Source organism: Microcaecilia unicolor, chromosome 12 (assembly GCF_901765095.1).
Source record: "Microcaecilia unicolor chromosome 12, aMicUni1.1, whole genome shotgun sequence".
Taxonomy (NCBI): domain Eukaryota; kingdom Metazoa; phylum Chordata; class Amphibia; order Gymnophiona; family Siphonopidae; genus Microcaecilia; species Microcaecilia unicolor.
The window spans coordinates 87,449,411-87,465,524 of NC_044042.1; the positions used below are offsets into that span (position 1 = coordinate 87,449,411).

The window sequence follows — 16,114 nt, forward strand, 5'->3', positions numbered from 1 at the left end:
GAGCTCCTGGACTATCCTTCTCCACCTAAGGAAGCGTCCACTGTTCCCTTGCACCATGTCCTGAAAAGACATTGCTTGCGAACTGGACCAAGCCACTAAGTAATCCCCACATCCCCAAGAAGATCGAGTCCCAGTACCGGATCCATGGGGACCCAGAGCTGATGCGCACCCAGTTGCCTCACGACTCTGGAGTTGTGGATCTGGCCCTAAAGAAGGCTAAGAGTTCTAGAGAGCATGCTTCGGCGCCCCCGGGCAAAGACTCTAGAACCTTAGACTCCTTTGGGAGGAAGGCCTACCATTCCTCTATGCTCGTGGCCAAAATTCAGTCTTACCAGCTCTACACGAGCATACACATGCGGAATAATGTGCGACAGTTGGCGGGCTTGGTTGATGCTCTTCCCCCTGAGCAAGCCAAGCCTTTTCAGGAGGTGGTCAGGCAGCTGAAGGCGTGCAGAAAATTCCTGGCCAGAGGAGTTTATGACACTTTTGATGTTGCGTCCAGGGCCGCTGCTCAAGGTGTGGTGATGCGCAGGCTCTCATGGCTGCGTGCCGCCGACCTGGAGAATAGACTCCAGCAGCGGATTGCGGACTCGCCTTGCCGTGCGGATAACATTTTTGGAGAAAAAGTCGAGCAGGTGGTAGAGTCTCTCCACCAGCGGGACACCGCATTCGACAAGTTCTCCCGCCGGCAGCCTTCAGCTTCTACCTCTACAGGTAGATGATTTTTCGGGGGAAGGAAGACTGTTCCCTATACTTCTGGTAAGCGTAGGTACAATCCTCCTTCCCGACAGCCTGCGGCCCAGGCTAAGCCCCAGCGCGCTCGCTCTCGTCAGCAGCGTGCGCCTCAGCAAGGCCCCGCGGCTCCCCAGCAAAAGCAAGGGGCGAGCTTTTGACTGGCTCCAGCAGAGCATAGCCGACATCCAAGTGTCAGTGTCGGGCGACCTGCCAGTCGGAGGGAGGTTGAAAGCTTTTCACCAAAGGTGGCCTCTTATAACCTCCGATCAGTGGGTTCTGCAAATAGTCCGGCAAGGATACACCCTCAATTTGGCCTCAAAACCTCCAAATTGTCCACCGGGAGCTCAGTGTTACAGCTTCCAGCACAAGCAGGTACTTGCAGAGGAACTCTCCGCCCTTCTCAGCGCCAATGCGGTCGAGCCCGTGCCATCCGGGCAGGAAGGGCTGGGATTCTATTCCAGGTACTTCCTTGTGGAAAAGAAAACAGGGGGGATGCGTCCCATCCTAGACCTAAGGGCCCTGAATAAATATCTCGTAAAAGAAAAGTTCAGGATGCTTTCCCTGGGCACCCTTCTCCCCATGATTCAACAAAACGATTGGCTATGCTCTCTGGACTTGAAGGATGCCTACACACACATCCCGATACTGCCAGCTCACAGGCAGTATCTGCGATTTCAGTTGGGCACACGCCACTTCCAGTACTGTGTGCTACCCTTTGGGCTCGCCTCTGCGCCCAGGGTGTTCACAAAGTGCCTAGCTGTGGTAGCAGCGGCGCTTCGCAGGCTGGGGGTGCACGTGTTCCCATATCTCGACGATTGGCTGGTGAAGAACACATCCGAGGCAGGAGCCCTGCAGTCCATGCAGATGACTATTCGCCTCCTGGAGCTACTGGGGTTTGTGATAAATTACCCAAAGTCCCATCTTCTACCAGTGCAGAAACTCGAATTCATAGGAGCTCTGCTGGATTCTCGGACGGCTCGTGCCTATCTCCCAGAGGCGAGAGCCAACAACTTGTTGTCCCTCGTCTCGCGGGTGCGAGCGTCCCAGCAGATCACAGCTCGGCAGATGTTGAGATTGCTGGGCCACATGGCCTCCACAGTTCATGTGACTCCCATGGCCCGTCTTCACATGAGATCTGCTCAATGGACCCTAGCCTCCCAGTGGTTTCAGGCTGCTGGGGGTCTAGAAGACGTGATCCACCTGTCCACGAGTTTTCTCGAATCCCTGTATTGGTGGACAATCTGGTCCAATTTGACTCTGGGACGTCCTTTCCAAATTCCTCAGCCACAAAAAGTGCTGACAACGGATGCGTCTCTCCTGGGATGGGGAGCTCATGTCGATGGGCTTCACACCCAAGGAAGCTGGTCCCTCCAGGAACGCGGTCTACAGATCAATCTCCTGGAGTTGCGAGCGATCTGGAATGCTCTGAAGGCTTTCAGAGATCGGCTGTCCCATCAAATTATCCAAATTCAGACAGACAATCAGGTTGCCATGTACTATGTCAACAAGCAGGGGGGCACCGGATCTCGCCCCCTGTGTCAGGAAGCCGTCAGCATGTGGCTTTGGGCTCGCCGTCTCGGCATGGTACTCCAAGCCACATATCTGGCAGGCGTAAACAACAGTCTGGCCGACAGACTGAGCCGGATTATGCAACCTCACGAGTGGTCGCTCAACTCTAGAGTGGTGCGCCAGATCTTCCAAGCGTGGGGCACCCCCTTGGTGGATCTCTTCGCATCTCGAGTGAACCACAAAGTCCCTCAGTTCTGTTCCAGGCTTCAGGCCCCCGGCAGACTAGCATCGGATGCCTTCCTCCTGGATTGGGGGGAGGGCCTGCTGTATGCTTATCCTCCCATTCCTCTGGTGGGAAAGACTTTGTTGAAACTCAAGCAAGACCGAGGCACCATGATTCTGATTGCTCCTTTTTGGCCGCGTCAGATCTGGTTCCCTCTTCTTCTGGAGTTATCCTCCGAAGAACCGTGGAGATTGGAGTGTTTTCCGACCCTCATCACGCAGGACGAAGGGGCTCTTCTGCATCCCAGCCTCCGGTCCCTGGCTCTCACGGCCTGGATGTTGAGAGCGTAGACTTTGCCTCTTTGGGTCTGTCAGAGGGTGTCTCCCGCGTCTTGCTTGCTTCCAGGAAAGATTCCACTAAGAGGAGTTACTTTTTTCTGTGGAGGAGGTTTGTCGTCTGGTGTGAGAGCAAGGCCCTAGCTCCTCGCTCTTGTCCTACACAGACCCTGCTTGAATACCTTCTGCACTTGTCTGAGTCTGGTCTTAAGACCAACTCTGTAAGAGTTCACCTTAGCGCAATCAGTGCATACCATTACCATGTGGAAGGTAAGCCGATCTCAGGACAGCCTTTAGTTGTTCGCTTCATGAGAGGTTTGCTTTTGTCAAAGCCCCCTGTCAAGCCTCCTACAGTGTCATGGGATCTCAATGTCGTTCTCACCCAGCTGATGAAACCTCCTTTTGAGCCACTGAATTCCTGCCATCTGAAGTACTTGACCTGGAAGGTCATTTTCTTGGTGGCAGTTACTTCAGCTCGTAGAGTCAGTGAGCTTCAGGCCCTGGTAGCCCAGGCCCCTTACACTAAATTTCATCATAACAGAGTAGTCCTCCGCACTCACCCTAAGTTCTTGCCAAAGGTCGTGTCGGAGTTCCATCTGAACCAGTCAATTGTCTTGCCAACATTCTTTCCCCATCCTCATTCCTGCCCTGCTGAACGTCAGCTGCACACATTGGACTGCAAGAGAGCATTGGCCTTCTACCTGGAGCGGACACAGCCCCACAGACAGTCCGCCCAATTGTTTGTTTCTTTTGATCCCAATAGGAGGGGAGTGGCTGTAGGGAAACGCACCATATCCAATTGGCTAGCAGATTGCATTTCCTTCACTTACGCCCAGGCGGGGCTGGCTCTTGAGGGTCATGTCACGGCTCATAATGTTAGAGCCATGGCTGCGTCGGTAGCCCACTTGAAGTCAGCCTCCATTGAAGAAATTTGCAAAGCTGCGACGTGGTCATCTGTCCACACATTCACATCTCATTACTGCCTGCAGCAGGATACCCGACGCGACAGTCGGTTCGGGCAGTCAGTTCTTCAGAACCTGTTTGGGCTTTAGGATCCAACTCCACCCCCCGAGGGCCCTGTTTGTTCTGTTCCAGGCTGCACTCTCAGTTAGTTGGTAAATTTTGTAGGTCAATCTCAGTTATGTCCTCGCCGTTGCGAGGCCCAATTGACCATGGTTATTGTTTTGAGTGAGCCTGGGGGCTAGGGATACCCCATCAGTGAGAACAAGCAGCCTGCTTGTCTTCGGAGAAAGCGAATGCTACATACCTGTAGAGGGTATTCTCCGAGGACAGCAGGCTGATTGTTCTCACAAACCCGCCCGCCTCCCCTTTGGAGTTGTGTCTTCCCTTGAAGTGTATTGTCTTGCTACATACTGGACTGGCCGGCTCGAGCCGGTTTCGGGCGGGAAGACGGCCGCGCATGCGCGGTGCGCGCGGGCGCGCGAGAGCTAGCAAAGGACTTTGCTAGGAAGATTCCGATTGGAGGGGCTGCCGAGGACGTCACCCATCAGTGAGAACAATCAGCCTGCTGTCCTCGGAGAATACCCTCTACAGGTATGTAGCATTCGCTTTATATAGGATGTAGCTCTCCGGTATTGCACCCTGATCAGAGCACTGCGCTCTGATCTTACAGGCTGAATAGTGCCTTAACCCTACGCCAGCTCAGAGCTGGCATTAGGATTAACCTCCACACCCCTGTCAGTCCTGGGGGTCCATGGGACCTCCCAACACATCCCCAAAGGCAAGGCCCTGGTGGCCTAGTGCCCCCCAAGCCCCAACACCCCCCTCAGACAGCAACATGAGGAATGGAGGTCTGGTGGATCTCTAGGCCCCCTAACCTCCCCTGACACAAAAACTAATTCCCTGGTGGCCCTTCCCTGGTACTCTGTCACCCCTCCCTTGCCTTGTCTTGTATCCTGCACTGATGACTCTTAAATGACACAAATGTACATATTTGATTCTACCAGAAAAGGTACCAAGCAATAGTTCCTGTAATGTGGAAGCAAGATAAATGCTGATATTTTTTGTACCTTCAAAGAACCCCTAATTAGCTGGAAATAAAACTCTAAATTTACAATTTGTAAACACCTAAGACAGAAGCCCTAGTTTTATAGTATGCTATGCCTCGGGATGCTTCAGGGATGCAGGGATGCAGCAGGTCCCAGTGTTGGACACGGGGTTATTTCAGTTGTAGGATAAAACAGCAATGTAAAATTGCTCTGATAATATTTCTTGCACAGCATTACAACATAAAGTTTTGCATTGCTGTTTTGTCCTATGACTGAACTGGCCTTGTGTTTGACGCTGGGATTTGTTGTGTCTTTGTGCCCTGGTGCGGCCTGAGGGTGAAGCGTGGCCACATCGGGCTTTTGGTGAAGGATCACATCTTCCAAAGACATTTTTTTAATGGTGATACTGTTCTTTGTGCATTTGTTATTCACATTACTAGAAATTTGAGTATAGAACACACCAAGTCAGTCAGGCTTTCAGGATAGGATAGCCATAATACATATACATGAGATAGATATGAGTGCACTATCTCCAGTGTGTACAAATATCTCTCATGCATTTTCACTGTGGATGTTTTGAAAATCAGACAGGCTTGGTGTATCCTGTGGAGTGGATTAAGAACCTCTGGCATGGAGGCATGAATATTATTTCTTTGAAACCTTTGGAGTCCTAAGGATCCTGAGGAATGGATCCTTAGGAGCTTAGCCGAGATTGGGTGGCAGAGCCGGTGGTGGGAGGCGGGGCTGGTGGTTGGGAGACGGGGATAGTGCTGGGCAGACTTATACGGTCTGTGCCAGAGCCGGTGGTTGGGAGGCGGGACTGGTGGTTGGGAGGCGGGGATAGTGCTGGGCAGACTTATACGGTCTGTGCCAGAGCTGGTGGTGGGAGGCGGGGCTGGTGGTTGGGAGGCGGGGATAGTGCTGGGCAGACTTATACGGTCTGTGCCCTGAAAAGGACAGGTACAAATTAAAGTAGGGTATACACAAAAAGTAGCACATATGAGTTTGTCTTGTTGGGCAGACTGGATGGACCGTGCAGGTCTTTTTCTGCCGTCATCTACTATGTTACTATGTATTTGTTAAACAAGGAAAATATATCATTTCTGTTTCACAGACAACAAACTAACTGTTTAAAGAGCCCAAAGTAGGGCTGGAGCTGAGCCTGTCATTGAATCTTCTTTTCTAAGCTTTCCTTCTTTAATGCTGCTGCTTCTCTTTCCAGGAACACAACATGCAACGCCGGCCTTAGCTGCAGAGGCAGAAGCAATCAAGCAGAACATCAGCAGGTTAAACCAAGAGGTAGGTAAGAAACGCAGCATGGAGTGAGTGGGCTGCATACATGCCGCACTCAGCTGCTGGTTATGCATGGCTTAGAAATGAAGGACCAACCCCAGCAATAGCCATCTGAGTGCAGGAATAGTAGACTGAGAACTTTTGGCAAGGTATGTCACCCTTCACTGCCTTATTTGTTCAACATAGGATTCATTTATTATTTTATTTATTTACTTATTTGGAATTTGCTCACACCTTCATACTGTCTGCCATAAATTTATTTGTTTATTTGTTACATTTGTACCCCACATTATCCCACCTATTTGCAGGCTCAATGTGGCTTACATAGTACCGTGAGGCATTAGTCGCCTCCGGTGATGAAACAAATACAAAGTGATGTTATTATCAAAGAGGTTCATGTGTTACAGACACATTAGGAGAATCGTAGAGAAGAAGAGTTATAAAGTGTTCATTATGGCTTTGGTTTCGTTGTGTTGCTGGGTTCAGGCACTTAAGTTGGGTCAGTAGGGTATGCCTTTTCGAACAGGTTGGTCTTTAGTAATTTCCAGAAGCCGATTGGCCAGGGAAACTATACACATAATCAGGCACTGACCAAAGACAAAGTGGCATGAGCTCAGACTTTTCAGAAAATGAATAGCACATCCTATTTGGTGTTTTATATATCTTCTATAGGCTAATATAATAAAAACTCAGAAAATGTACACATATTAAGAGAACAAAGATAATGAAAAGAAAAAGGATGCCCTTTAATCCTCGGCCCTCAGTTTGCCCAAAGTCCACACGAAGGAACACATAAATGGGTACTCTTTTGTGACGCTCCTTCATCGGCATGATGAGAAGGTGTTGCTCCCAAGCCTTTATATACGCCACATTCCCATGTGACATCACATGGAGCAATAGTCCCAGTCCAGGAAAAATCGCAGCTGGTAGTGGAGGGGAGTTGTCAGCTCTACTGAAGAGGTGCAGTGATGACAAACATGCAGGATAGGAGCAAGTCAGGCTCAGATGTTACAATCTGTACTGGGACCAGTGCTTTTTAACATATTTATAAATCTGTAAATGGAGTTGATGAGTGAGGTGATTACATATGCAGATGACACAAAATTATTTAAAGTTGGATGGGAATATCTCTTTCAGTAGTTTATCTTCCTGGAGTAAGGGCTGTAGGTCTCAGTTTCTTCAGCTCTGGGTTGTATGTCACTACAAGGGGAATTCTGTCTGTGGCTTTTTTTTTCTTTGTACTGTAGCAGATTTTCCCTGCATGTTTTGAGGGAGGAGGCAATATTCTTGGAGATTATTTTGGGGTTGTAGCCTTTCTGTTTGAAGGATGCAGTCAGGGTTTCAAGGTGTCTGTCTCTATCCTCCTCCTCCTCCTCCCTACAGCCCCTACTCCAGGAAGATGAACTACTGAAAGAGATATTCCCATCCCCACCAGTGCTGGCCTTCCGACAGCCACCAAACTTTGATTTCAGCCGAGGCCTGCATAAGCTTAAGCTGGTGAATTTAGGACAGCGCAAAAGGGGCCACTTTACTAAGCTGTGGTAAGCACTAACTCGTGCTTACCGTCCAGGAAAATTCACTACCACTGGGCACGCTCAAGTGTCCCATTCTAGTTTTTGGATCTGCATGCGCTTCCCACATGCTAAAAAATACTTTTTAATTTTTTAGTGCTGGGGTGGAGAGTAGGATTGCCCAGCGCTAATCGGTTAGCACAGCTACACTGATACGTGTCAACCAATTAGCAGATGGTTATCACGGGAGCCCTTACTGCCTAGTAAATATTTGTGGGTAAGGGTTCCCGCGCTAAGGGCCACGTGTTAATTGGAAAATTAGCAAGTGGCCATTGGTAGAAGAAATGGAAAATGTGGCAATTTTACAGCTGTACTAAAAGTGGCCTCAGTGCGCAGAGAAAGAGGGATAGGGTATAAAGAAAGGGAGAACCTTTCTTGAGACAAAACATTATCCCTTGAATTGCTCTTTATTTAAGAGGATTAGTGCATACCCTAGCTGAGCTGAAGTGTAATCTTCACTAATGAACAGCCTGGCTACTTTTGTAATTAAATTACTAAAAATAGAGAGAAACTAGTTTTAAATTAGAACTTCAATCATCCCCAAGTCTTCCCTGCCCCTTGAGGGCTTTTGGTACTGTGCTACAGGCTTTGTCTAAATTATTGCTATTGATGTACGAGTATAGGTGCCAATATTTCAAAATGATTGAGGGTACCAAATGCAATAAAAATGATCTCTAGTTGGACAAAGTGAAGGACCTGGCTCAATATTGAGGGCGCACAGAGCTGGCTCCTATAGATATACTTACTTTGCAGGAGACTGGGTACTTTAAATAGTCTCCAAAGTCCAGAGAACTGTGAAATGTCCAGCATGGCAGAAAACTGAGAAAAATACTGGAGTTAGATTTTAGGAATATCTCAGATCCCTAGAGGCAGTGCATCCTTTAGCTCCATGTTCTATTTTCTTCATCTTCTGTTGTCTTATATAGGAAGAGGGTGAGTTTCTCTGTCTAGCAGCATCTTTTTGCCATCTTTGTGATGCCCTCTCTGCACTGCTCTCTTCTGTGTGGATTATTATTAAATTTATATAGCAATCTCTCTCTTTCCCCTGGGGACTGCACTTTAACACATCCTGAGCTTCAGAGTCTACTCTCTCAGCCTTTCATTGGTTAGAGCAAATGCACCTAGGGTATACAGCCAGGATATTAAGATGTTATGGCGAAACAGGGGATTTTCCTGCTTGTGATCTGTATTATTATTTTTTATGACATGTATTACCCTTGTTTGGCCAGCAGGTGGAATCTGTCCTCTGTTTTAAAAGCTGTTGCAGAGGTTACTGTTTCTTTCCAGCTTAAGCCCTGAGGGAATGTAACTTGCACTGCTATTGGCCAGAAACCCCTCACTGTTAATGCTCTAGGCTCTGATTGGCCCTGAAGTTCAAAATCCAACCAGGTGCAGCGAAGGGCAACGAAAATGATAGCGGGGATGGGACGACTTCCCTATGAAGAAAGACTAAGGAGGCTAGGGCTTTTCAGCTTGGAGAAGAGACTGCTGAGGGGAGACATGATAGAGGTATATAAAATAATAAGTGGAGTAGAACAGGTGGATGTGAAGCGTCTGTTCACGCTTTCCAAAAATGCTAGGACTAGGGGGCATGCGATGAAACTACAGTGTAGTAAATTTAAAACAAATAGGAAAATATTTTTCTTCACCCAACGCATAATTAAACACTGGAATTCGTTCCTGGAGAACGTAGTGAAGGCGGTTAGTTTGGCAGAGTTTAAAAAGGGGTTGAACGGTTTCCTAAAGGACAAGTCCATAGACCGCTACTAAATAGACTTGGGAAAAATCCACAATTTCGGGAATAACATGTATAGAATGTTTGTACGTTTGGGAAGCTTGCCAGGTGCCCTTGGCCTGGATTGGCCGCTGTTGTTGGCAGGATGCTGGGTTCGATGGACCCTTGGTCTTTTCCCAGTGTGGCATTACTTATGTACTTGTGTGAAGGGTAAACATCTCTGCCCTTGAGACCCTGTTCAAAACCTGTGAGCAGTTATTTCCCCTGAACTCCCCAGGAGCTATTCAGTTTGTAATAAAGTGTGAAGTTAGTTTTAATGTTGAAATCTGTTAAGTTACCTGTTATTGGTTGCCGGTCAAAATTTTATCACTGGTCACTGCTCCATTTTTCTGATAATAAACTTATTAGTTTATTAGCTCTGTTGTCCTGGACTGACTAAGAATCCTGGTGGTTTGTGTTTTGTGTCTATGGGTGTTTTCTAAGAGCTGTGGGACCTCTGGGATTGTGACCCCAGTATCCTTAGAAACCACCGAGGGAATAACTTGCGGGTGGGGAAACTCGCCCAGAGACAAGAAAAAATCCAGTGTGGTGGGGTGGAGGATATGCCAGTGAAGAGCACGTGCACAGGTATAGGCAGGCCTGAACAGTGCTGGGACTGACCCTTTAGGTGACTGCAGGGTTAACCCCAGGTGGGTACTAGGCATTTTGTGATAGATGTCTATGTTAATTTGGAGCAATACAAACATTTTAATAACAAAGAAACCTATTCATTGGCCTGTCTGGAAAGGTAAGCAAATTTGGTTTTTGTAACAGCTTATGCAAGGAGGTAGATTTAAGACCTTTCAAGATTTAAAAGAGGAATTTGCCCATCCAGATATTCAATTTTATGCATTGCGTTGTTCCAAGTTAGATTTGGGCAACTTATCAGATAGTTTGGTGGTTGCCAAGCTTATTTGATAAATTTATAGCATCAAAGTGTGTAGCCTCTGCTATTTACAAGTATTGTCAGACTCTGTATAGTAGAGCCTGTGTGGGTAAACAAAAGATATGGGAATTTGATTTGCAGGACACATTAACAGATTGTCAGAGGCAGCTGTTCTGGTTGTGTGCGGTCCACACTCTTCTATATCATCAGCAATCCTTATGGACCAGTGGCGTAACCAAGGGTGGGCTCGGGTGGGCCCAGGCCCACCCATTTTGGGCTCAGGCCCACCCAATAGCAGCACATTTATGATGCAGCTGGCAGGGATTCCCCAAGCCCCACCAGCCGAAAAGTCCCAACTGTCCCTCCTGCATACCTTGTAAATACCAGATCTTCGCCTGCAGTGAGCAGCAACTGATACATACTGCTCGCACTAGCCCCACAGCCTTCCCTCTGATGTATTCCCGCCTATGCAGAAACAGGAAGTTACATCAGAGAGAAGGCTGTGGGGCCAACACGAGCAGTGTGTATTAGTTGCTGCTCACTGTCAGTGAAAAACTGCTATTTAAAAGGTATGCGGGCTGGAGGCAAGATGGCGTCCGAGTGAGACGTGAAGGAACTAGCTCCTGTCCCAGCTTCTATCTTTTGTGGAAAAAAAAAACATATTCCTTAACACTAATGCCTAAAAGGAGAGGAAGACAACGCGCCAGCCCCGCGACGCCAGTCTTACCTGTTGCTGGAACGATGGATCGATTCCTTATTCCGGGTGGAGTGTCGGGAGCTGCCTCGTTGTTGCAGAGTCTGGGGAGAGGGTTGCCAGCTCTGCAACTTGAGCTTGAGACATCGTTTAGCCCCGAGCGGAGAGCACCACCTCCTATGCCGGCAGGGAACCCGAGGACGGACCAGGAAACCCCAGAGGAGGAATCTACGGGGCTTCTTGGCACGGGCGCCGACTCGAGTGAAACGCCGACTTTCCCCGCAATGGAGAACGCGGGTGTAGCGGGAGGATATCCCAGTCTTGGGGAAAATCGTGAATCACATCAGAGGCAGCCAGGGGAGACTTCCATTACAGACTTGGGCCTACTGAGTAAGTCCTTTTTACCTAAAAAACCTACAGTGATATCTTTAGAAAACATATGGGAAGCTCTGGTTGGTCTCGAAGCTTCTTTCTCGCAGAAGTTTTTACTTCTCAATCAACAACATAATTCTGAATCAGAAAAAATAAAAATGATGGACAACACATTAATAAAAATGGGAAAAGAAGTAGAAAAGAACTCACAATTAATATAAAACACTCAAAAGATACAAGCTGAGCTTATTAAAGAAAATCTTTTTCTACATAATAAAATTGAAATCTTAGAAAACACTCAAAGGTCTAATACCCTCAGATTAACAAATTTTCCAAAGCAATTGTCAATCTCACCATTAATAACTTTTAGAAAGTATCTTACTGAGATACTAAAAATTCCAGAAGGATCATATCCTCCAATCTCAAAATATATTATATTCAACCTTTTCTTAAGAAACAAGTACAAGAACATGGAGAAAGATCTGATCAACATTCAGTGAATTTGGATTTGAATTTAACACAAATTTTGCAAGACGACAAAATAGGAATGACAACTGCTACTCTTAAAGTTGTTTTTATTTTACAACCGGATCGAGACTGGGTATTAAAACAATATTTTCTTAACAAAGACCAATTTTTCCTTGATTGTAAAATAAGAGTTTACCCAGATATCTCCAGAACAACTCAGAAGAAAAGACAAGAGTTCTTAAAACTGCGTCCGAAGGCAGTTCAACTGGGTGCATTATTCTGGTTGAACTTTCCTTGCAAGTGTGTTTTAAAACTTAATGCTGTTAAATATGTTTTCTATGAATCAAACCAATTAAATTCTTTTCTGGAAGCTAAACTGGCTGCTTTGCCAGTGACACAGCCAAGTACGGTAATAACATCGACTCCGCAATAGTATGTAAAATCCGGTCACTCTCCTCAGATGTCTTTTCTTTTTTTCTTTAAGTGATAGATGTTGTTAATCTACCTTAAATATTTGATTTCCTGAGAATTGTGAAATGCCTCCAATTGTTGGACTAAAGATGAGTAATAGATCATTCCTTAAGAGAAAACAAAGTTTAACTATTATTTGATGTATCTATTTTTGACTTAAAATCATCTTTTCGATTTTCAAATGATATGTTGAAATATATTTGAAAAATTCAATAAACAAATTTAAAAATAAAAAGGTATGCGGTGGAGGGGGTGATGTTTGAGAGACAATATGGCATGCAGGTGAGAGAGGGAGAGACCAAATCACTTGTAGAGTACTTCTGCCCACCCATCTTGGGCCCAGGCCCACCCAAAATTGGGTGTCTGGCTACGCCCCTGTTATGGACACCTATTAAAACTAAAACGTGTGGATGAAATCAGGATGATCTGTGTTGGTCTTGTAAAAAGTCAGTTGGGACTCAGTTCAGCTCATTTATGAGTGTGCTGATTTGCAGGCTTTCTGTGCAGAGATCTGGCAGCATATCACTTCTATTATGCAATTAAATTGTACCATTTCACTTAAATTGATTGTATGGAAGTCATTGTTTCTTTCTGAAGTTTAAACTGGTCAAAGATATTCTAGCTATTTTGGCAGCCTAATTTGGCAATGCGCTGAATATCGGCGGATAACTGGCTATATGGTGTGATATAACCGGCTATCTGCTAAGCACTAACCGGCAGTGTTTAGAGGGAGATAGCCGACTATCTCCCGCTGAATATTGCCAGATAGACATTTAAGTGCCATTTAACTGGCCAGTCATTCCTGGCCGGTTAAATGGTCTTAAATATCAGGTGTTCTGTTTTTACTGTTTAATGAGAGGGTTTCATGCATTTGTTTGCTTTGTGTTCTGTTATTGAATTGATTATTGAAGAATTTTTCATATTAAGATATTTAAACTAAAAAAAAATATATCATGTGGCATTGTACATGGCCCCAGTCCTCTGGAGAAAAGTGAACATATGGTAATCCTGTTACGGAGAGTCTAGTCTGATTACAACCTTTATTGTTTCTTGTCCCATACAGATAAATAACCTGAATCGAGAAGTTACTCAGCTCAGCAAGGAACTTCAGTACATGATGAATTTACTGCAGACTCACTTAACTGCCCAGCACTTCATCTCCACTTTAACCTGCCCCTATGGTATTCCTATGGCAAGCAGCAGCAAGAGCGAGCAACAGCTGAGGGGGTCTTGTGCCATGCCTTTGGCACAGGAGTCTGTGGCAGCACTTACCAGGAACCTTATGCTCGGGGGCTCTATGTCCTTGAATTGTGACAATGCTTCCACTGGGAGCTCTCCCATGTCCTGCCTGAGAGCAGATGAATCTGATAACTTTAGCTCTGTCAGAGACTGCTGTTACCTTTCCTGTAGCCCAAGATGCCACCACATAGAGAGGGGCCGCTTGCAGCACAGCACAGAAGCCTCTCAATGTCCTGCACAGCCTTCAAACTCAAGCTATTCTGTCTCAGGGTCTTCAGTGTTGTGTTCTCCATCTCACACCTCACCATCTGGAAGTTCTGTCCAGTCCATCCCTAACTGCCCGTCTGGTCATAATCCCGTGTCTTCACAATTCCATTCCCAATCTAATTCTGAAAGTTTCCACTAATTCAATGCTTGATTCATCTTCTACACTCGGAGCAAGCTTTATCATCCACATGAAGAGTATGAATGTTTCAGTTTCCGTCACACTTCTGACACCCTTCGCCCCCTCTTAGAAGCTCACTTGGAATCATCTGTTGAGTATGGAGATGATTGAGTGTCCGTAAGACGGGTTCTCCATGCATGTCAGTTTTGAAAGGGGAAACCTGAAGAGTCAGTAGAATATCTCCACAGTAGAAGAGAGTTGTGGGCCATCTTTTGGCCTTGTGTGAAGGCATTGATCTCTGCACTCTTTCTGAGTATTTCCTACCTTTTTTTTTTTTTTTTGCTGCATGCTGCTGTGATGGAAGGACTGTGCAAAAGTGGGCTTCCTAGCTGGACCTGCACTCTGTAGCTAGAAGACTGTGCTCAAATTGGTTTCTTAGCGAGAGAATTCTACTGGAAACTGACAGTACTAAGCTTATGTCTATTATGGCATCTGCCCTGGTGCATCCTGTTATGTAGATCACAGTGAAGTTAAATCCATTTTCTAGCCAAAACTTATAAGGCAGTGAACAAATTTTTTTCTCTTTGTCTGCCATCCAAATATTTTGTCTGGTCTGCCTTGAAGTAGTAATGAACAGGCATGAGCTAAATCCAAATTAAATAGAGGAAAGAAAGCCCCAGGAGAGATTCCCATGGGTCCCTGCATACTCTGCTCTTCAAGTGAGAAGGAGACACGTGGCCAGGGTCTCTGCATCTTCTGTTTTCACAGTGAGTAGTGAAGAGATTCCCCTGGGTTCTCACATTCTCCCACAGGGAGGGATTTTCTTGACTCCCTGCATCCTCTTCTGATCTATATGGAGGAGGAGGAATGCCCCGGGTCCCTGTATTATTTGATTTCCTAGAGGAAGTAGGAATGCCCAATGGGTACAAACACAGGGTTCTGCTGTAAATGGTGTGTGGTTTTGATTTGTCTGGGTGATTGCAGACATCAGGATGCAGACTACACAGTTTCCTAATGAGTGACAAGGAGTAGCTGCAGATAAAGCCAACCAATAGATCATGAGGGCCAAATCAAAGAGCTACCAGCATGATCTTTTACCTACATAGAAGGTGCACAATTGGTAAATAGCCATAAACCCAGTAAATGGTTTTTGCAAATTGTCCTTAATATGTTCTGTGTGTCCAAATCACTTTCTAGAAATACCAGCTTAAGCCGGCATTGCTGCTCTTAAATATAGGCAAGAACAGTTAGGTCATGTCTATTTCAGGCAGAATGTTACCACGTAACACAGCCTTCTGGGAGTTCCCGCCCATTCTCCACCCATGTATACACCCTCTTGTACATGCGCCAAGTTATAAAATGAGGGGCTAATGTTTAGCAGTACAGGGATGGACATTCAAAAGGACTTCTGCAGCTTTCAAAATGTTGTGTCAAGCAACGCACAACTTTTAGTCAGGCATCTCAATGCCAAGGCAAAAATTATCTGGTCGATATTGAAAATGATTTAAACTATTTATTTAGATTTTGCTCACACCTTTTTCAGTAGTAGCTCAGGGTGAGTTACATTCAGGTAATCTGGATATTTCCCTGTCCCAGGAGGGCTCACAATCTAAGTTTTTACCTGAGGCAATGGAGGGTTAAGTGACTTGCCCAAGATCACAAGGAGCAGCAGTGGGATTTGAACCAGCCACCTCTGGATTGCAAGACTGGTGCTCTAACCACTAGGCCACTCCTCCACTCAGCAACATTCCATGTAGAATCACCAATAATAACAACATTCCATGTAAAATCTCAAATAGTAGCAACATTCATTGTTCCACTGCACTAACCACTAGGCTACTCCTCCACTAGCAACATTCTATGCAGAAGCCTGCCCTTGCAGATCAGCAATGCGGCCGCGCAGGCTTCTGTTTCTGTGAGTCTGATGTCCTGCATGTACGTGCAGGACGTCAGACTCACAGAAACAGAAGCCTGCGCGGCTGCGTTGCTGATCTGCAAGGGCAGGCTTCTACATAGAATGTTGCTAGTAGAATAGCAACGTTGCATGTAGAATCTCAAATAGTAGCAGCATTCAATGTAGAATCTTCAATAGTAGCAACATTCCATATATTTATTTATTTGGATTTTGCTCACACCTTTTTCAGTAGTAG

General features: G+C 46.1%; 1 protein-coding gene across 1 annotated transcript in view; it reads left to right on the forward strand.

Moving 5' to 3' along the window:
- KCNH4 (potassium voltage-gated channel subfamily H member 4) overlaps window positions 1-13,985 on the forward strand; it is a 325,608-nt gene extending 311,623 nt beyond the window's left edge. Inside the window, exons 15-16 of the mRNA XM_030220488.1 lie at window positions 6,034-6,110; window positions 13,404-13,985. Coding sequence (XP_030076348.1) covers window positions 6,034-6,110; window positions 13,404-13,985 — 659 coding nt within the window. The remainder of the gene's footprint in view (window positions 1-6,033; window positions 6,111-13,403) is intronic.
- The last annotated feature ends 2,129 nt before the right edge of the window (window positions 13,986-16,114 follow it).